Source organism: Apteryx mantelli, chromosome 13 (genome assembly GCF_036417845.1).
Source record: "Apteryx mantelli isolate bAptMan1 chromosome 13, bAptMan1.hap1, whole genome shotgun sequence".
Lineage (NCBI taxonomy): Eukaryota > Metazoa > Chordata > Aves > Apterygiformes > Apterygidae > Apteryx > Apteryx mantelli.
This window is the reverse complement of record NC_089990.1, coordinates 707,397-729,927: the sequence shown is the minus strand read 5'-3', so window position 1 is coordinate 729,927 and position 22,531 is coordinate 707,397. Positions and strand designations below refer to the sequence as shown.

At 55.0% G+C, this 22,531-nt stretch overlaps 1 protein-coding gene across 1 annotated transcript in view; it reads right to left on the bottom strand.

Moving 5' to 3' along the window:
- AR (androgen receptor) overlaps positions 1 to 22,280 on the bottom strand; it is a 59,652-nt gene extending 37,372 nt beyond the window's left edge. The window contains exon 1 of the mRNA XM_067304482.1: positions 21,373 to 22,280. Coding sequence (XP_067160583.1) covers positions 21,373 to 22,280 — 908 coding nt within the window. The remainder of the gene's footprint in view (positions 1 to 21,372) is intronic.
- Positions 22,281 to 22,531: the final 251 nt, after the last annotated feature.

Below are 22,531 nucleotides of genomic sequence, written 5' to 3'. Positions count from 1 at the left end.
AATACAGCTTGTTTTAGCCCATGACGCATGCAAATCTTTCTGTAGAGTAGGAACCATAATTTTGCAGTTCAAGCATTTTTTTGTCAATAGTTAATTTCACCAAACAGCCTGGATTTCACAACATACCCAGAAAACCAAGGGCAATCATGGATAAGAGAAAAGTCAACCACTTCTCATAACTCGCAAAGTTTCCATCTCAGCAATAAAAGAAGGCACATCCCATCCAAAAGGAGCCAAGGCACAAGGATGTGCAATGCGACGCCCTTCCCTTCCAGCGCCCAGAGCTTCTGACTGTTAAGACAGACCACGAGAAAGTAGGTTTGCTTCTTTATATGCATGGCTCCTGCAGTCTATTCCTACCTGCTCCAACAAGATTAATTAGTTAAGCAACTCACCATGCTAATATAACGCTATGCATACTGGTTATACTCCCTCTGTTTTCCATCAGTCTGATATAGCTGAACGCACACAATTACTGCCCCCTTCACTCTTCCATTTTTACTGAATCTTATGCTGCAACTACCACAGTAATTTTAGCACAGAACAACCCAGCAGACTGAAATGAGAAGCTACAACACTGTTCTTTACCTGGCTGTGCTTTGACCGCTAAGATCTCCCACCATTGCACCAGCTCATTAATCGAACTGCACAGCATTAATGTTTGCACGAGTGGGCTTGGAATTAGCTCCAGGATTTAAGTGCATCCTGCAGAAACGTGCCTGCTACAGCACAGTGTGAACAACACTTAAACACCAGGAGCCAGCTGGACTGGCCTTCAGAAAACCTCTAATTCGGGATTTGCCTCCACACCCACGGCTGTCATTCACCCCGCCGAGCTGACTACGTCCCTGCCTGACCGCCCGTCAGCTGGCAGTCCCTGGAGCACAGCCCTCTTCTGTCCACGGACCTGCTCGCTCTTTGGGGAGTCTGGCCGGTGCTTTCGCACCTTGACCATGCTATAGCTGCAAATCTCACTGGCTGGCAATAATGCTCAAGAAGATGCCAATCCACAAACCGAAAATGCACTTGCACGCAGACTTAGATGACACAGAACCCTGTTCCAGTCGTTCCAAGTACTGTCATATCTGAGATAACCGTGATGTTATCAGTAGTAAACATTGCTTTTAAAACATTATCTTCCGTACATGACATTAGCTAACAAAATATTAAAAATAACTGGCTTCATGTCAATGGAATTGCATGGCTCATGCCTGAACAAGGATCTGTGACTCACATCTAAGTGCAAGAACCACATTTAGCTAAGAACACAACCGTATATTTCAAGCATGAGCCTTATGTCCTTTCGCACATGGCTCTTTTATTGCCACTGACTTCAACAGGAGTTGAATTGAATCTTAAATCTGTAGTCACTGAGCTGCGCTGATTCAGATAACATGGTCTGCATGGAAACGTTAAAGCACCCCATCTGTTAAAACGCTTTGAGCAGTTTAATCTATAAACATGCAGCCTTGTACACTGAATTTATTTCGCCTTTTCCCAATAGCCTTGAATATGTTTCTAAACTGACCATGCCTTGTTTTCGTGTATAGCTACTGGAGGCGGAGAGGCGAGATAGCATCTCCGAGCCGGCAGGGTATGGCGCACAGTGTGAGCAACAGGGACATGTCCACGGTAAACACATATGGGAACCTGATCTTCACTTGGACTCACACAAACATTAGCAGATGACAACGGGTTTTCCAAACACCCCGGCAATGGGAGCGCAGGCAGACCCAGCACGGCCTCAAAATAAAGTCCGTCCAAGAGGAGCTCCTAACAAGAGCAGCACGGGCTTTCTGCTGAGACGGCGACACGCAGGCGATTAAACAGGGGCTCCCTCCCAGCTCCGCGAGGACAAACAGCTTCGCAAAGCACAGCTGCACAAACCCGCCTGCAAACGTTCTAAATTAAATTTCCTTTTTTACTCCAAACGTTCTGTCTCCATGTTTTGACTGTTGATTACCCATCCCGCGTGGGGTCCGAGCTGCATCTGAAACCCTACCCACAGCAGAGTAAGGCCCAGGGCAGCCCGCGGCTCCGTTCTCAGCTGTCAGTGCCGCGTCAGAAGAATGTTTCGGCTTGGAGCTGCACCCGAAACGCCCGGCATTTCCCTGCGGGCCTGTCCGCACCGGCACGCGGGAGACGGTCCCAGAAAGCCGCCAGACCAACTGAACCATTTCCACGCCTATTTGCCGGGCAGAGTTCATTTCATCAACCCCAATAATTGCGGAGGCTCCTGACTTCAACTACAACTGTTGGCTCTCGCTTTCCAGGCATCTCTCGGAAGGAGGCACACGTGGAAAACGAGGCTACAAAGGAAACAAGGCAGGTATGTTACGTCTGAAATGCAAAGCCTGGGCGAAGACACGCTGCAGCCTTTGCACCACACCGCTGGCCTCGGCAGCGGGCAGCCACCTGCATTTCGGGTACGGTACCGAAGGCAAAACTTCTGCGTCAAAATCTGACCTCTACCCAGGGAGCCCGGGGAGCAGTTTAAATAAAACAGCTTGGAGGAGGAGGGTGAAACACTTGATTTCACCAGGCAGCAAAGGTGTCCACTGCAAGAGCCAGTTGTAAACATACAGCAAAACCACTTAAAACTGGAACTCGCCTGGCTACGAAGCACGAAGGGGACAAAAACAAAACAAAACAAGAGCACTGCAAGCAAGCTTCAGCCCTGGCTAGCAGCCCGGAGGCCGTCGGAGCTGTGCACCACGCCGTCCTGGTGACCAGAGTCACCTGGAACCTCCAAGGACGGGACCTTGGTGTCCCTGGTGCTCAGAGCGCCCTACTTATTTCCCAAGGAAACGGATTCTCTTGTGTAATATTTTCCAAGTTAATTTAACCCATGCCATAATCTGCAGTTCGCAGATCCAATCCCTCTGGCAGCAAAAAGAAAATGTGACTACAAAGAGCATCACAAATAACAAGATAGTCCTAAGCCGCATATTTCACGCTCAAAGAGCCGCTGCCGTCGTGGCAGCGGGAGCACCGGACTGAAGATCACCTAGGAAGCCTCCCAACTCCCATTTCAGCTTGCACGGTACGGCAGGCTTGTATTACCAGGCACTAACATGCTGCTTTTATAGGCAGCAAGGCATTCAGCCTTCGCTCTTCAGTAATTAGGTCAAGTGACTAAACACTTTGGACAGACAATGCGAGCTCCTTGGTGGGCTTTTTGCATGGCTCAGATCTGAAGCGCGTAAACCCCCAGGGGTAACGCGGCCTCGTGGTGCCCGAGCCAGCTCAAATCGCTCCGGCCAGCGCGATGCCCCAGCAGCCCGCTGGGGTCAGCAGGAGACAGCACCGGACGCGAGCACGGCCCCACCAGCCTGCCTCCGCAGCAGGACTGCTCCTTCTGCTCTCAGCAAGACCTCGGCAGGGCTCCCCGCCGGCAGAAGGGGGTTCATCAGCAGAAACCTCCGGTCTCGTCCGTGAAAGCCTTGCAGGGCTCACACCGAGGGAGGTGTTTGTTGCCTCCATGGAAATGGGTGCACGACTGAAGACCGAAGCCAGTCTCTCCTCATAACGCTTCTGGTTTCCCTAGTACATGGATCTTAACGCCAGCACCTCATTTATAAATTAGACAAGTAGCCTCTGCTCGCACTCGCAAAATCATTGCAGAGCCGCCCCTGCAAGTCGCATCTGCTCATGCAGCCACGAGGCAGCACGGCCGAGCGTGGAGACGGGGACGGCATCGCCAGCGCCGGAGGCTTGCGCCAAGGGAGGCAGAGCGCGCTCACGCTCGCCCAGCCCGCTGCTTTGAAATTTGGCCTGGCTGACCGATTCCCAGCGGGGACCAGCGAAGCTGCTCCAACAGGTTGGATGCAAGCAGCGATACCGGGAAAACCGAAAGGCGCACCTCCGGCGCGGCGAGGACCGTCCTGCCCCTCGCGGACCTCCGGGCGGTGAGCCAAGGGGCAGGAACGTGCTCTCAGCGATGGTGGGGACGTGCCCGGCAGAGCACGGGGCACAACGGCTGCCGCCGCCACCGCCGCCGCGGTCGAGGGGAGAACGGCGCGGGGCGCGCAGAGCTGCCTGGCCCCGTTGAGCCGTGCAGCAAACGGTGCCAAACCCCAGGTGCTTTTACTTCTATTCGGGTTTTCCCCGCGCTGTCCTGTCCAGCAGAAACCTGCTGCGACGTGGCCAGCCAGGACCTGCCCTCTGCCGAAACCGGGCACAAACCACACCACCGCCCCAGAAGCATCTCCAGGAGGAGTTCCCAGCAAACTGCGCTATTCCGGAGACGGGCTCCGCATGTGGAGCCTCCGCCTGCGGCGCATCCCCACGCCGGCGCTGCGCGGCCCTGCTGATTGCGGCTGCCGTCTGCCGCCGCCCGTGAAACCCGGCGGTCCTGAATCCTCGGGGCGCAGCACGGCTGTGTCCAGTTTATCCCCCGGGAAAACCGCTGCTGGGTTTCTCCAGGAGCATCACCATGCCCAGCCCCTGCGTCAGGCAAGCGGGGGAACCTGCACCTCAAGGAGCAACCGCTAAATTAGCTATAACTTATCCAAGTTCAGGATTGCTCCCAGCTGCCCGTTTTTTTGAGACAGAGTCTGGCTGACACTTTCTCTCCGCAGATCCCTTTGGAGAGGCAGATGCTTTCCTTCAGTTCCCCTTGGGAAGACAGCATATGCTGTGTTCGGAGTTTTTGCCCTTTTTCTTCCATGACCTTGAGAACTAACTCAGGAAAAGCTGTTAAGGTACTGCAGAAAGAAAACCACTGCACATGGATTTAAAACAATGTTATATAAAACTTCAAATGTAATCATAATTTATAATGGCAGCATGGAAACCTCTGCCTACATAACTGATTTTAATTTTTGCCACATCTGTTCTTTGTAGCGACTTTCCCTAAGAAATGTGTTCAGCTATTTTCCCTAAAGAAATATTTTTGTTTGGCATTAATGTGTCAAGAATGTGTTGATTTTTAAATAAGCATTGATGGCCTTTACAGAAAATGCGTCAGTTCTTTTTGTTAGCAAGAGCCTTCTGCTGCTCAGGAAGTATGTATTTAGTTATTGAAGCAATTACACAATTTAGCGTGACATTTGATTTTCCATTCTATAGCTTAGAAAATGGTATATGACACATTTCTTACTTATTAGATCCCGGTGATTGTTTTAGTTGTGATATGCGTCAAGCTGCGTTCAAATCGAAATACAAATTCAATGGAAATGCAAACATTTTAATTTGCATTTCTAATAAATCAAAACTAAGTGTTTCCAAACAGGCTGCATTTCAAACCAATTGATGAAGCAAGCCAAGGGAGGCTTATTGGCAAGCTGCGAATTAAGCTGACTGCTCCTGTTCCAAGGGTCGTCCAAGACTTAGCGGCCGTTAGAAACCGCTCTTTCTTCCCAGAGGCTGGAATAAAAAAATCCCACATTTTCTGGCCTTTTCAGCTCCGAGTGGGTCTCAGTTTTGACTGATTCGCCTTCTGACTGAAGGGGCTGAACAAACTGGATGCTCTCTGCAGCAGTGACCGCTCTCGAGAGCTGGTTTAGCAGTTCGGTAGGTTCCAGGCGCTGAGGTGCCGGCTCCTCCTGGCTCAGGAATCTGAGCTCCTCCAAGGCTTCAGCGAAGCTACGAACCACCTACCACTGTATTTTATTTACCTTCTGTGATTTTAATAGATGCTAGTAAATATAGGCTTCCACATTCTTTTGTAATGAGAAAGGAGGAATAAGGCTCCATGCCTGGCCCCGCTCTCAACATGTGCGTAACAGCAGTCTGCTAAACTCTTCAGTTCGTGGGAGATAAAACATCCTCCGAGCTTGGCAGCAGCAGGCAACATCGGCATCGCAGCCGCGCACGGGCCCAGCGACGCACAGCTCCGCAGCGGCCGCGCCGCCCTTAGGGAGCATCGCCCGCGTCGGCTGCCGCCCGCTGCCCGCCCAGGACCAGCTACCGGCCAAGTGCCTGCACGGAGGGTTTTAGGTCTCGTCTTGGGTAGGAACTTCAGCCAGTGGCGTAACTTACGGGCATACTTGTTTTATTTTCAGGCGTGTTTATACCAGATAAAACCTTTGCAGAGACACAGCTGCAGGGGCACAAAAATGCTCTTGCTTATTTTGTCTGGAAACCGGTCTATCTGCAAAAGCTCCATTTAGCTCTACGGGCAAAGCGTCTGCTCCCTAGAGCAGCCTCTACGGCTTGCACAACAACGCGACGTCCCCACGTCCTCGAAGCAGAGCGCGCTCTGAGTCACCTCGTGGAAAGCAAACACACAAATTATAACGAACGTTTCAGACGTCTGTGGTCTTGTTGGCACTGTTAGCCCCAATCTCAGCAATGAGTATAGCTTTCTAGAGGCAAATTCCCCAGTATCCCACAACAAATGGCTAATTTTTAGCCAGCTCCTTCATTTCGCGGCCTTGCCTTCACTCGCAGCTGCCCGTAGCACCGCGCTCATCCGCGGTTTGCAGCTGCAAACATCTGCATGCTCATTCTAAGAATTCAACGCTTTTAGGAGAGCAAGCCTACGGGGCGGAGAGGACGGCAGCGCGCTCCTGCTGACCCTGCCGGCACGATCCCGCTCTGCCGTGAGCGCGCAAGCCTGGCACGGAGCTGCGACGCGCTGGCCGGCTGCTAGCAGGTTTCCGCAGCGGCACGAGGCACGGGGGGTCCCGCCGAGAGGTGGACCACCCTCAACGGCTGCTCGGAAAAGCTCACGGGCAGAAGCCTGCACCAGGCGATTCCCCCGAGCACGCAAAGTCACTCCTCAGCGGCACCGGTTTAACTGGGAGCTAAACCAGTAAACGCACATGAGCCCCGAACCTCGCGCGCACCCCGGCTCTGCGGCGCGGCAGCGTCCTAGGGGAGCCAAGGCTCCTCCGCAAGCCCGTGCGAGCGGAGCCGCCCGTCCGCTTCGCCTCTGCTCCGCTCTTCCAGGCGGGCAGAGCACGGAAGCAGCCAGGAACCGCTTCCTTTGGAGCCGCCTGCAAACCAAAACACAGATGCTGTAACTAATTTTAGCTCTCCGAGCCCTGCGAGCATTCCCTCGGCTCTCTTTCAAGGCAGCAGCCAGGGAGCCATCCCGGGACGAAGCCACCGAAAGCAGCGGGCAGAAGCGGCGGCGGCGGCGCTCCGTCCCCGGCTGAACCCCGCGGGAGCAGAGGACGCCGGCGGCTGAGCCACGGCCACGCTGCCGCTCCGCTGCCCGGGTGTGGGGATCCAGGGGATCCTCCACCGGGAACGCCGAGCCCCCCCTTCGCACCGCCGCCTGCTAAAGCTGGGCAGAGAGCTCGTCCCCCGCGCCGCGGTGTGAGCATCACGCTCCTCGTGCTCCTTGTGCTCCTCGTGCTCCGTCGCCCTTCGGGGCAGGTGGAGCCTCCAGCCGCCCGGCTCAGCGCGGGACCGAGCCCGCACACAGGCAGCCCCAGCGCGTCCCGCAGAGCGGCGTGAAGGCGCCTCAGGGGTGCAAGCAAAGGGCACATCTGCGAGCAGCCCGTCGGGGACCGAGGAAACTTCGCACCCCTTGCAGGGCTGAGCCATGTGGTTTCCGAAACAGCCAAGAATCAAGGACCTGGAATTTGGCTCAGGCTGTTCTGTAAACAAGAAAGGGGAAAAAAATCCAAGCGTTGCTATATTTTTTCTAACCTTTTAAAGATGCGACTGTGGACTTAGGAGCAGGTCAGGAAGCAAGGGTCTTTTCAGCAAGGGAACGATAGTATCACCAGGGAAAGACTTTCTTCTCTTACCATAAGGGAGGCATAAAAGCAGCAGCAAAACGAATAACTGAAAAACAGAAATCTAAATCCAAGGGCCGTGTAAAAGGCTTGAGCTAACCGGGATGACCTCACATTTTCTGCAGGGTACGAGCACACTCATGGGCAGAGCATGGACCAGCTCAAGCGTGGTGACTTGGTACCCTGCAGTACCAACATCTTCAGGCTCCTGACCCAGACTTGTCGAGTGCCATCTGCAACTGTTCTACCTGGATCCGACACTTCCAGACATGAAGGGAGGAAGGTCATACGGTTATCCGGAGGCTTAGTTCTTGCCCTGGGGTCTTCCAGCGGCAAGAACTGATGCTGACTTCACGACATCTCCAAAACCCGCAGGACCCAATGACGGAGGCTCACAAGATCCCATCTAAGTGCATCTGTCTGTGCTGGACAACTGAATTCCCAAATCATGAGAAATTCTTATGTCTTGGACATGGCAAATGAGCAGGACCCTCATGAAAGAGAAACTGTGACCCTCCTGGGCACCATTCTGAAACAGAAACGGTGACTTCCCTTCCCAACACAAGGTAGGATGTGGAAAAGGACAAGAAAGGAAGAAACTGGGAAAATACTGAGTCTTCATCAGGCAACTCACAAGTGAATTGGTGAAACAGGCAGAAAGACAACAGGCTGAAGACCCGTTACTGGTGTACCCTCACAGGGGCGTTATGGTTCAGCTGCCAAATTCCCGTTTTTTTAAACTTTGCTCCGCGGCCAGTGGCTCACAGATGGATCACTCCAGGCAGGGGACGATGGATGCAGATCTTCCTCTGGTAGTCAGACACGCTGGCAGATGTTGCGTAGACAAGAAGAGAATAACAAAAACTCGCTTTGTGTCCCCAGGTATAATATAACACATGCCCACAAAAGCGCACACACACACCCATACATGGGCAATCCCAGAAAAACTGCAGACGGTCTCAAAAATATCTGCACATACTATTGGAGTTTTCCCGTTAATTCAGCTAGCTGCTGCCCAGATGAAAGCAATCACCCTGATCCACACACAAACCACTTCCCTCCTCTCCTCTCTTTTCAAGAAGGAAGAGGAGCCGTGGAGATATCCGTCCCAGCCCCCCAGCAGCATTTCAGAAAATGTGCAAACTCCGATGCTTCCCGTTCCAGATACAACGGGAGGGGGAGGAGGCAGGAATCTTCAGTGGTAAATTACTGATACAAAACTTGTTCCTGCACTGTTCTCAGCACACGAGCCAAGGTCAAAGCATTTTTTCTGTCATTTCTAACCAGCAAAGAAGCCAATGCAGCTAAAATATGTAACACCCATCAAACTGCTGAAAAGCTTGTGAAAAAACATCAGAAAAAAACTGAATATCATCTTTGGAAGGACAACAACCACCACCACCCTTCTAAGGCCTTCTTGGACAAGCGAGAACACTGCAAAAGAGAAGTGAGACGCAGTGTTTCCCACCTCACCCCATGAACCGAGCGTGTCCCAGTGAATCCGTAAAATGCATTTTAGGAAACCTGCGCCCCCCGGCATTTCTGGGATGGTTTCGGCGGGCGGCAGTCGTCCCGGGAAGCAGTGGGACAGCAGGCTGGTGAGACAGGCGAAGGTGCTGCCGTGTGGCTGCAGCTGCCCCAGGTTTCCCACGCCGGCTGCCGGTGCGGTGGCGGCCCCCAGCCCGGCGCGGACACACCGGCCCATCCCCCTGTGCCGGCACCCGGCTCTGCGAAAGCAAACGGGACCGTTCACCGGGCCTGAGGTCCAGTCCCCGGGCACCGCGCTGCAGCGCCGCTTTCTGAACGCGAACCCAACCCGGCCCCAGCGGATCCAGGAGTGCCCGTACACTCCCATGGGTGTCAGGTGCTGACATGCTTCCAGGGATTTTTGGCAAAGCTACCTGCTCTCTAAAAATCCCATTTCCCCTCATCTACAAAAAAGGAATAATACCTACGTTGCACGGTTGCCTAGAGGCTAAACGAATCGCTGCTTGGAAGTGCTTCAGAAGAAACGTATCATAAAAGCACAGAGTACCACTACTACTGATAGTATTTTGTTATCGTTGGAGGCTATATCGAGCTTCACTTAAAAACACTTGCGAAGAAGAACCTGGGCCGTAATTGTTATTTTTAAAGCAGAACAAAACACAACACATGTTGCAACAACCGCCAGCGCTACGTTCGCAGGACCCTCGCCCAGGTAAGCGAGGTGCCTCATCGACGAGCGACGCCAAGGCAGCGGCTCTCCACGGAGCGCGTTCCCCTCTTTTTGCCCTGCGCCCCGGGCTTGCGGAAGGGCTGAGCGGTACCGGGACGCGACGAGCGAGGCAGCGAGCGCAGCCGCACCCGCGGGGAGGAGGCGGGCAGCAGCGGGTGCAGCGAGGGGGGACAGGCACCAAGGACCTCCGTCAGAGGTCTTCTCCACGACAGCCCCCTAGCAGCAGCCCGAAGCTGCAGAGGGACGTGGGACCACGGCCGAGCCTCGGCTCACCCCCCCAGGGCCCGGGCGGCCGCCGCCGCAGCCCTGCACAGCAGGACGGTCCCCGTCCCCATCCCCATCCCCATCCCCATTCCCGTCCCCATCTCCGTGGCCTCAGCAGACCTCTCCACGTTCCTGACTTCGCCCTCATCGGCATCGCAAAGCATAGCTGAGGTGAGATTTATTTCCCCTCCTTTTCTCAGCGTAACTCCTAGTGCTGATTTCTTGTGGCCCTGCTTGTTATAACCAACGTCCTAAAATGCCTAGCATCATTTGAAAAACAGAAAACGTTTGTCATCTCTTTAAAGCCTTTCCCTTCCCCTGCATCTACACTGCCCGGTATTCTGAAAATCCCATGTCTTGAAAACACCAAAATCTAGGAGGAACATTTTCGCCTGGTCAACAGTGCAATCAGACTAGTTTGGATGGCCGCCGGCTTCTGCAAGCTCCAGACTTAATTCACTTTACATGAACTGCAACTGGAGGACGAAACCTTCTGCAGCCTCAGCCTCTGCTGCTCTGTTGATTTCCGTGGGGACCGCGGGAAATCATGAGGATCCTTTGGTGCCACCACACCAGCGCAGCAACGGATGAGGCTCCCTGCCTTGCTCATCGGTAAAACACTTGGCCAGGGGACACTGCGCTCAGCAGGACCGGCAGCCGTGCAGAGACGTGCCGATTTCTTCCAAAGGCTCTTTTTTTCCTCTGAGCAAAATCTCTGCTTTCTGCTATACAACACAAACTTGAAGTTCACAAGACAACTTCTTTCTTCCCCTTATCTTTTTCAAGTAAATAATGTTAACAACCAGACCTAATTCTGCTACAATTTCCTACCCCTGCATCCCGAAACGCTTCGCAAAGGACACCTCGCTGCTCTGCAACTGCAGGCTGTGAAACCGAGGCAGCGGATGGCGAGAGGTGTCCTGCAGCTCCGTCACAAGGGAGGTCTCCAGACCTCCAGCCCGAGGCACCTGCCACCCAACTGCACCTAAACGCTAACTCAAAACTGAGAGTGATGGTGCCACTGAAAGAATGTAATTGTCACCCTTAAAAAAAAGTACTTAAAACCTAAGATTTGCTTCTCATTACCCAAAATAAATCAGCATTTTAACTCAGCAGTATGTCATACGACCCAGAGCCAATCTCTCTGCAAAAGATCTGAAATACAAAAGTACATTCATTTTTTGTACATACCTTGTATGCCAGACAAAAGCCTCTGTACCCTCCTACTGTTCATATTCAAAGTTTGCTGCTAAGTTACACTTTGTACTAACTGTAATTTACAGCTCTTATCCAGAGCAAAAAAGCTCCTGTAAGGACCCGTACGGGTGTGCTGAAGGCTCCTGCTTCCTGACGCGTTGTGGCACCTTCTGCACCGCACACACCGCCAGTGTCAGCAGCTGCCCCACGCCGAGCTGCCGTGCCGATGCGCACACACGGCACGGGCTGTTGCACGGCACAACTAACACGACAGCCTGCACGCAACAACCAGGGGATGTCAGCAGCGCGCCGGCCCCCGCAGACCGAGGACTCGCCCCACCGCACGGCAGACCCACAGCAGCAGTGGGGCAGGCAGGGACCGCTCCATGGGATGCTGCTGCCCAGGGCCCCGGCACATGCAGAAGCTGGACCGCAGCATCCTGCGGTGGCTGGACTGCAGCATCCTGCGGCAGCATCCCGTGGTGGCTGGACTGCAGCATCCCGCAGCTGCTGGACTGCAGCATCCCGCAGCAGCATCCCGTGGTGGCTGGACCGCAGCATCCCGCAGCTGTTGCACTGCAGCATCCCACGGCAGCATCCCACGGCAGCTGGACTGCAGCATCCCGCAGCAGCATCCTGTGGTGGCTGGACCACAGCATCCTGCAGCTGCTGGACCGCAGCATCCCATGGAGGCATCCCACGGTGGCTGGACTGCAGCATTCCACGGCAGCATCCCGCAGTGGCTGGACCGCAGCATCCCGTGGTGGCATCCTGTGGTGGCTGGACCACAGCATCCCGCAGCAGCAGCCCACAGCAGCTGGACTGCAGCATCCCGCGGCTGCATCCCGCGGGCGGGAGCAACCATTTCTGCACACCAGTATGTTCAACACCCGACAGCACAACCCCTGGCACTGGCTGCACGGCCCTGGTAATGCAACGTGCGTGGAGCTGAGAGCTTTCCCTTTCCTCAAGAGTTACCCAAAGAACATTGCTGAAATCCAGGCAGTTGCTCTGTGATCTCTTCCCACTCATCGTCTACCACACTATGAAATCTTGATGATAAAGAGGACTCCGAACAGGTTACTAGTCCCTCTAAGTCTGTGACGCTGCAAATGGTTCTCATGCAGAAGATTTTTACTGGCCAGAAATGACCTTCCAGGCGTTTTGCGACCGGTACCTACGCCCAGTCCGTCGCAGAGGAGGAGAACTCGGCCGAAGCAGAGACCCACACAAGCGGCGCCCGGCCGCTTGCTGCCGCCACAGCCGTGCCCGTCCCCCCGGCCGGCCTGATCGCACTCCGGCTCGGTGCGCTCCCGAGTCACCACTTGACCCATCCCTCACAGCAACAAGCAGCTGAAATATTGCAGTTTGGTTTGCAAGCCAACAGCTGCAATCCCTGGCAAATGAGAGGCAGAGGTAGGATGGCATGCTTGCACTGGCCAGATATAAAGAGACGACATGCCTGCGCCTGCTTCTTAACTGTGTATCAGGCATAAATGAGCTATTAAAATGGAGATGAGACACCTGCCTCTCCTGCATGCTGCCTCCCTGCTCTTTTGGGGAAAAGAGAGCTGGAAAGGATCTGCTATTTACACAGAAACTTTTCCTTTGCTGCATTCCTATAAGCACCGTGTTTACAAGCGTACCAGTGGGTTCATCCAAGGTGGGAGGAGATCCCTTGTTGCATATATTCACATTTTAGCTAATGATGATAACGGGGGAAGCTGTCCATGCCCTCTGTGTCATGTCACCACCTCAGCACAGAGTAAAGGCCGCTGAAGAGCGGCGGCCTGTCCCTAGACGGGAAGTCGGCAGGGTTTTTCGAGATGACTTTGCCATTTTGCTTTGTGCCACTGCAGGTGCCCACTCCGCAAAACCACCCGTCCGGCCCCCAGCACCTTGTGGGAGCGGGCAGGCAGGCGATACCCCCCAAGGGTCCCGCGAGGGAGCCGACGTCCACGCGGTGAAGATGCTGCACCCGCCACGCTTGGGCCGAGGCAAAGACCTGGAAATCTACAACTGCTTATGCAGCGCTTTCAAAAGTACAAAATTACCTTTAAGTTGCAAAGAACATTTCAATTAGCTGAACAGAACTAGAAAATGGCCATGTCTCTCAAACCTTGCAGGCAGCTAGGTTCACCTGATGCCTCTTTCTTGGCGCTGCCTTCTGGCTCACGGCGTTGCGCTGCTTTTCCTCCTCGTCGACAGACGCGTTCAAGACTGCAAAGATCCTGAAAATGTAACGGGGGAATGCAGGGGAGATGGAGCGAAATGGGCATAGCTGATACCTCTCAAGGACTGCAGATCATCTCGCAAGAGGCCAGACATTAAAATCCTCCTTGAAAAAAGCTCACGTGCCTGCAGAGGTCTACGGCTTGTTAGCCCACAGTATCCCGCGGCGGCTGGACTCGGCTTACACGCCAAGATTTTTTTAAGCTGTAATAGCGGAGGCGGTTTTTGAGGAATGGCGTGAAGGAGGGGCAGGCAGCGCCACAAAGCCTGCGGGGCAGCGTGCCACGGAGGGATCAGCACGAACAACTGCAACAGGGAGAGTTAACAAATCCCATCACCGAGTGACCGCGCATCAGCCGAGCTGCACCGTCCTCGCCCGGCGCGGCTGCAAAGCAAAACCCACCGCTCGAACGGCCGCCGCGAGCCGAGCCTTCCCCGGCGCGTGCATCAAGCGAGCGGGTGCAGCCGGTGCGGCTTGGGAGAGCCCGGCCGCCGCCAGCGGCTCCCATCTCTCCAGGGCGAACCGCAGCTTTCCATGCACTGCCGGTCTTCAAGAGTCAAAACTGCTGGGCAGATTTTCGGGACCTACTAGAACGGCTCAGAGAAACAAACCGTTTTTACTAGATGCATCTGAAAATTTCCTGCGGAGCAATTTTCTTCCAGTTAATGCTCACTTGATAAAGTCAGAATGTTCCGCGGGATGAAAAAATAATACATTTTTTTTTCTTTTATATTTCACTTTGCAGTTTCAGAATACCATCACGAGAGGAAAGTATCCATTTCAAACCAAATAGCCTGCTAAAGCAGCCGCCAGCCCCCAGCAGGCACGCAAAGTACGAACTGCAAGCAAATCAGAATACCAACTGCCAGTACAGAAATGGCAAATAAAGCATTTTAAAATCAGGGATTTGTAAAATAAAACTCAATAGTAAGGCAAGAATGAAATTAATATGCATGACAGAAAAAATAAACCCCAGTACAATGTATTACAAATTATTTTTAACTCTGTGAAGTGAAATTACTTTCATCATATAAAAACAAAATGTTTCCAAATGACCCCCAAAATTTTCAATTTTTAAACAAATTCTGGAATTTCTTGTTGCCAGAAACAGCAACATTTCCCATTTTCATTCCAGTTCAGGGCTGTTTTTGAGACGAGTACTCTCCCACCAAACAGAGATCCTACGTTCTGATCAGCTCCAGCCTTCACCGCAGTTTTCCCTTGAACTGATCATCTGATATTTGCTCCTGAAGTCCTGCAGGTCGTTATTTTTTATCCTTCTAAGAGCAGGCACCTCAGGGGTACCATCCTGGTTTGGATACAGAGCAAACCGCTTTTTCTTGCCCGGCATTAAGCGAGGCCTTGGGGGTCCCGGGACGGGGGAGGCGGGAGCGGTGCACAACCCGGGGACCCCTGGGGCCGCCGAGGACGCCTGGTTTCAGACACAGCGAGCGCTCCCGCTTCGGTTCTCGCGGGGATCGTCCCGCGGGCGCCGTAACAAGCCGGCAGCGGGAGCATCCGCAAACCCGGCGGGAGCTTCCCGGCTGCTCCGCGCTGCGACGCCGGTGGGTCCGTGCAGCGAGGGCGGCGGGTCGCTGCCGGGCGGGCGCGAGGCTGCGCAGCCCCCGGCGCTGCCTGAGCCCCCGAGAAGCACCGCGGGAACCGCGAGCCCCAGCCGCGCGGGAGGACGGGCGGCAGCGCGGGGCTGCTCGTGGCACGTGCCTTCTTCCCCATAGCGCAATAGCAAAGTTACAGGTTCCTACGCGCGTTGCAAAACGCACCTTATCTCTCATTCACAATCAGTATTTGGAAATATATTGCCCTTCCTTACAGTGCTCCTTTAAGCCCAGGAAAAGCACCAAATCTCTACCAGTTTGTAACGGGTTCTCTCTGGCTGGCACAGAGACTACACCGGGATGGGCTGTGCGAAGCCACGCGGCGCACAGCCAGCAGCTGTGAAACAAAGGAAAACCAGGGAAAACTGCGAACAAGAAAATGACAAAGCGGCGGAAGCAGAAGAGCCGTTGCTGGCAAACTGCTGGCTGCTTTCTGCACAGCTCCTCGGCACGCTGGGCAGGGAGCACGCGGCGCCTGCGCTGCCAATCTCACCACTGCGCTCACCTCTTCTTACACATTACTTTTTTGGTGAACTTTTCCAAATACGCAGCCAGCTTACGCTATGCGAAGCGCTGTGTATAGCTTATCCTTCACTGCATCAAGCACTTAAGAGAAACTCTGGAGGAAAAAAAGAAAAAAAAAAATCACCGTACATATCAAGCATGAGACTTTGGAACCGACTTCCAGAGGTGTAAGAGCTCAAAAATTCGAAAGATGTGGAGAGGAGGATGGGAAAGCCCAGAGGAGGATGGCGGGGGAAGGCTGCCCTTGAACATTTTTCTAATGAATTGGTGAAAACGCAAGTAGATGTTTGGGACTCCCGGAACAACAGACAAGCAGGGACCAGACAAGCACAATATGTCCGTACGCACGGCATGCCACGGTCATTAATGTGGTGGTGCATCTCCCTCGCTGTAAACTGAGAAATCCGGAGAGAAGGGGAGAAAGAGAGAGAGAAGGAAAGAAAGAAAGAGGGAAGAGAGAAAGAAAGGGGCAGGGAGGGAGGCTACTTCACAGCACTTGGTACGTACGATGGAAATAAGAGAATCCCAGGACCAAAACAAATTAGAAGTGGAAGGAGCAAGCTGGAAAATAACGAATGGTGGAAACAGCAGTTTTTCCTTCACTCATCGCCGCAGCCATAAAAGTCATTTTAATAGCAAAGAAAACGGCAGTGTCAGCAGCTTGGGGGAAACCGTGCGCCGGTTCCAGCCCTGCTCTCGGGCCTCTGGCCGCCAGGGCAGACGCGAGCGCGGCAAGGTCGGTGCCTTTTTCCTTCCGAGGGCTCAGTCCATATATTAACGCACCCTCCAGGATCCTTTGAGTTGTGGGTGTTTTCTGGAAGGCTCTGAGCATCTTTGGGGCAAAACACAGGAGTTTCCCGGCATGCCGGGTGGCCGGGACCGCGGCCGAACGGCCCCTGCAGAAACGGCCAGAACGTGGGAACCTGAGCAGGAATCCTCTGATTTATCAGCCGAAATGAAAACTGACTCGCTGAAAACCACAAAACACCCCAGCAGCCTCAAACCGAAACAGAAACAAACTGAGCAGCAAAGCGTGGAGCAAAGCAGGCGAGCCCACCGCCCTGGCCCGGCTCCAGACACCTCGAGAGCCCGCCGTGCCGCACGGGCGGCACGGAAAAGTGCATTGCCGGCTGGGGAACGCAGGACGACCTGGCTGCAGAAGGCCTCAGCGCACGGTTATAAAACCTGCAGGCGCCCGAGAGGCCCGACCCGGCCGCCGCCGTAGCAGGTCCCCCTGCGGCAGACGGGTGCTCGCCGCCCCAGCGAGCGTCGTTTCACCGGCAAGGTTTGGGCTCACCCTGGAATTACCTACCCAGGTCACCAAGGGCGGATGTGAACCAACCCGGCAAACGCACCCGCTTCCAGGTCTGCCCTTCGTAGCCACAGCGAGCTTCTTCACGGAATAAACTATCAGTAGGAAATAATGAACACACCAGAATACCTCGGTAATTAGCAAATCACAGAAAGGCTTCCTCGGTTAGAGCGTTTCTTGGGATGCGATTCAAGGAGACTGCTCACGACCCTTCCCCTTGCTTCCATCTCAGGCTCTTCCTTTGAGTACAAAAAGGCCTACAGTTAGCAATTACTAAAGACAGAGTTTGGCAAACCCTTGCGAGAATTTAGGACACGTTCCAGGTGTGTCCTAGGAAAGGTTTCTCCTACCGTAAATTTGCTATGATCTCTGTTGCAGTCTCCAGCATTTACTGCTAATTTAGTGCACAGTCACTCCTGGCGACTAAGGTCACAACGGTGCAAACTGCCCTGGCACATGACATGAAAACATGGATAAACATGCTGAGAATTAAGTGTATACCACCAAACTCACTGTTACCAGTAACTTGCTCAAAATTCAGAAGTGAACTGGAAAAATATGAAAGCTGGGTTTTTCAAACAGAAATTGCCAAGAGATCAACCCTACTACCTATGACTTAAAAAGAGATGAGTGATGGAAATCATATGTTGAACACTGTTTGCTCCCCTTGGAGACAGGGACTTGTACCTAAGCAAACATCTCGGGACATGATGCCCAAATTCTCATGAAATGAAGCAAATACTTCAGTTGTGCTGTGGAAAAAGCTGCGATCCCAGCCAAGAGAATCGGCAACAGCATTGCCCAATGTGTAGACTTTCAAATGAAAAACAAGAACTAAAAGGTGATGAGGAAGAGCTTTTTTTTTAATGCTTTTCATCTCCTTTGCTCAGGAACCATCACCAAGGTTTAGCAGCTCGGTGACCTTCTCAGCCACCCAGGATTCGCAGCACAAGATCTGCACCATCACCTGTGGACCATGAGAACGTACCGCAAAGCCAGCCAGAGCGACAGGTTCCAGAAACAGCCTTCTGCCACACACGGCTTGTCTGCAGAAGAAATATTTACACAGCGTTGTCGTTCGGCTGAGCAGAAAGAAAGGTCACGTTACAGCAGAGGAGCGGGAGGGCCGATCCTGCTTCCGTGGAAGTCTGCGAGGACGCTACCAGGGAAGAGTTGAGGGTTTGACTCGCGAACGCCTGCGGCGGAGGGTCTCGTAAGCGGGGGCTGCGAGGCAGACCGCTGCCGGTGCGAGGATGAGGAGCACGGCAAAGTGTGGGAGCAAGGCCCCACACCTTGCCTCATCTTTCACCAGAACAATCTGCCCTTGATCTTTTAATCAGGAATCTTATCTCTTCCTTCAACAGGTAGAAATTATTATAGGTATTATTTATCAGGTGTGTTGCAATTACATAGCTGACCACAGAGCAGATTATCTATCCATTATGCCAGACGATGCATAAACACACGGCGCTGCCCGAGCCGATTGCAGCTGAAGCCAAGAACGGAAGCTGCAGGTAGCTGCAGCAAAAAGAGGGGATAAAGAACAGGAATAACAGGAAATGCCATTATTAAAACCTTTGAAACTACACGCACAGATAGATTTTTCTGAGCCAATTAACCCTTTAATTCTTTTATCATCTTCGCTTCCATCACTTCAGTAATAGTTTCTTCTTTCAGTTCTTTTAACTTAAACCAAATAAGCCTAAACCAGTTATGCACTTTTGCATTTCAATCTTAAAGTCATTTTGATCCCGCAGCCTTGAATTCACCATATATTCTGCTTCTTATTCTTAAAATAGCTCATCAGTCACCTCAAAGACTGCTCGCAATAATTATGCAATAAACCGAGCACAAGGATAAACAGCTACTAGTCCACAGCGTAACAGAAGCTTAGATTAATTTGCTAATTATACATAAGCATTACCAGCACAATTAGCTATACCACATCAAAAGCTTCAAATTAAATCAAACTGTGCTAACGCCCACTTTGTTGCCTCCGGAGCATCTCAGCGCCTCGAGAGAGACAAATCCCTGGAAGTGCCTAAGCGACCCGGGCAGGCAGCGGTGGCACCTCACGCCTGACAGATCCTGGCTGCAGGGCTCCATCGGCGCTGATCCGGCACCGCCACCTCGCCCCGGGCTGCCGAGCGGCGACGCGGGCTGGACACGGACGTGGACGTGGACACGGACATGGACACGGACACAGCCCTCCCTTCCCGAGGCACCCCTGCCCCGCTGCCTCCCGCGGGGAGCTAGTCTACCCCGCAGGCAGGGCAGGAACTTGGCCAAACCTGGCTTTGGGAAGCAGCGGCGTGGGACAGCAGCAGACCCTCCTTCCGCGAGGGAAGCGAACCTGCACCGCAAACACCCCAGCGCCCACGACTCCCTTCCCGGCTGCGGCTGCGGAGCCGCTACGCGACCAGCTGTGAGCGAGCTCCCCTCGCAGCAGCGACCGCTCGCCGCGCTTAATGGAGATCTTGCCAGCATGCTAAATAAACCCGACAGCAATTAAACTGTACAGCTTAGCCGGACCACAGAAGAGCATTCCACTTTCCTTAAAACACTTTAAAATTGCAGCCGAACACAGCGAGGGATATGAACTGTCGGTCGCTCGCTCGCGCTGGCCGAGTAGTGCTGCGTGGACAACGGGGCTCAAAGGACACGGTAATGGTAGTTTAAAACACCGCGCTAGATCTACTCCACTGGTTTTTGCTGCAGTCGCTGGTGTGAGTTCAGGCACGGCAATCGGGCTCCAAATCCTGCTTTTCCTGGGGAAATGAGGGCACGGACCTTCAAGCTGAGGGTTCCCCCCCACCCACCAGACAGAGGAGGAACGGTGTTTCCCACAGGAGTAAGGGAGCCATCCCGCATCTCCAATGCGAGACCCAGGCAAAACCTGCTTGCTGCCCAAATCCAACCCACACGACTGCCTGTTGACCACCGCGTAAGCCCGGTCCTGTTTTCCTTAACAAAATATTCCTTATCCATGAGTAGATCTGTTGTAGGGACTTTGCCCACAGGTAAGACATTGCAAGACTGATCCTTCTGCTATCAAAAACCTGTATCGGTGATTGACAGCATTTGGATAGTAAAACTTTTCCAGCTTTATTCAGTCCTGCTGCCTTTGCACTGATTTCAGCAGAAATATATCCAGACTCAAAAGGAACACGATACACATAATTCCTTCCACTGGCACAACATTTGCAAATCGGACTCATTTTGACCTTTCTTTACTTTCACCCCATTTTTTTCCAAGTCCTCAACTTCTATATATAACACTGCAGTTAGTTATTGTATAGATGGTAATTACTACGCTGCACAAATAAAAATGCAAGTATTTCTAAGCAGCAAAGCAAGCACAGAAGCACAAGTGGGGTCTGTCTGCCCTCCACTAATTTCAAGGGAGCCTAACTGCACACTTTAATCCTCAGTCCCCCACGCAGAACGTCACAGGAACGTGAAGCTCCAGCAAGGCGGACCTGAGCCGAGGGGAGGCAGCCGCTCGGGCAGGGGCTACCCGAGCCACCAGCCGGTCGGGGTTTTACACACCGAAGAAAAACCCTCTCGCAGTCACGCTCTCACTCCTGGTTTCTATCAGCTGCAGTGATTCTCTCAAGCAGCGATGCGCTTTGCCACGATGAACTGTGTGCCCACCGTCTGAGATTCAGTATATATACCTGTCTTACACAGATTAACCTCTTTGTCCGGGGTTCACGTTATCTCACGAGCCCATCAATAAAATTTACCTTTGATAGTGTGTTTTTTCTCAAACACTTAAACATTTCCTTCAGACTGATTTCCTCTTGAATCAACAGGATGTCACAGAACCGTGAGCTGACTACACGTTATCCTAAACACCCTTCTATCTGCGCTTAAAAGCCACCTTCTGCCTGCACTCAGAAAACAGAGCTTCAGTCCACGTGTGCTACTTCTGTGCCCATAAATTCAGCGGGTTTCGTCTCTCCCGCGCAGCTCCCGCACCGCGGAGCCCCCGGAGCGGCCAGGCGCGGGGCGACCCCGAGCCGCGCTCCCCCCGCAGCCGAGGGGCGACTAACCGAAACGGAAGCCCCGGGGGGGCGGCCGGGGGCTGCGGGAGCCGCGGCGCAGCGCTCCCGGCTCCGTCCCGCCCGCGGTTGCGGCAAAGCCCCGAGCTGCTGCCGCGGGGGCCGCACCGCCCGCAGCGGCACCGACGGCACCGAGCGGAGGCGACGGGCCGCCCCGCGGCGGGGGCCGCTCGGGGACCCGGGGGCCGCTCGGGGGTCGGTCGGGGCCGCTCGGGGCCGGCGGTGGCGGGGGCCGAGGCCGGGGTCACTCACCGCACGTCGGCGTAGGCGCCGGGGAAGGCGTCGCCCCAGGGCGCGACCTCGCTCTTGATGCAGGCGCCGAAGGGCGCCCGGCCCAGCGCGCCGCCCGCGAACCAGCCGTCGGCGCCCAGCTCGGCGGCCTCGGGGCCGGGCGGCGCGGCGCCGCGGGCGCAGGCGAAGGGGCCGGCGGGCGGCTCGGCGCAGGGCCCGTACAGCTGCCCCTCGTCGGCGAAGAAGGGCGGCCAGGGCGGCGCGGGCCCCGGCCCCGGCCCCGGCCCCGGGAGCTCGGCGCCGTAGCGGCACGGTGCCGTCCAGCCGCCGCGCTGCGCCGCGCTCTCCAGCTTGACGCGGGCGGGCGGCGGCGCGGCGAAGCCCGGGCGGGCGGCGGCGGCGGCGGGCGGCGGCGGCGAGGCGCGGTACAGCGGCGGCCCCGGCGGCACGTCGAGGGCCGGCGCCGGCTCGGCGCCGCCACCCTTGAAGGCGGCGGGCGGCTCCGGCGGGCCCTTGCCGCGGGGCGGCGCGGCGAACATGCAGTCGTCGCGGGGCAGCGGCTCGGCGGGCGGCTCGAGCGCCTCCAGCGCCAGCCCCATGGAGGCCGACACGGCGCGGCACAGCTCCTTGGCGCTCTCGCCCAGAAAGTCCTCCTTGGCCGGCGGCTCGGCGGGCGGCGGCGGCTGCGGGTCGGGGGGCGGCGGCGGCAGCGCGGCCGCCTCGCCCAGCAGCTCCTTGAGGTCGGCGGCGCAGGCGGGGAAGGGGCCGCCGGGCGGCTCGGCGGGCGCCGGGAAGGGCGGCGAGGCCGGCGGCGGCCCCGGCGCCTGGAAGGCCTCGCACACGCTCTGGAAGAAGCTCTGGAAGGCGCCGCGGAAGGTCCTGCCCGCCGGGCGCGGGTACACGCGGCCCACCCCGACCTGCACCTCCATGGCCGCGGCGGCGGCGCCAGCAGGTGCGGCGGCGAGCGGGCGCCGCCGGCGACTGGCCCCGGCGGCTGCTTTTGGTCTTTTGATGCGCGGCGGGGAGAGACGGGGAGAGGCAGGGTGGCGGCGCCGAGGAGGTGGAGTAAGGGAGCCCGCCCCGCGCCGCCAGCGCCGTCCAGGGTCTCTGCAATGATTAATCCGGCAGCGCCGCCGCGCTTCGCCTGCGCGGGGGCAGCGGGGGGCGCGGAGCGGAGCGC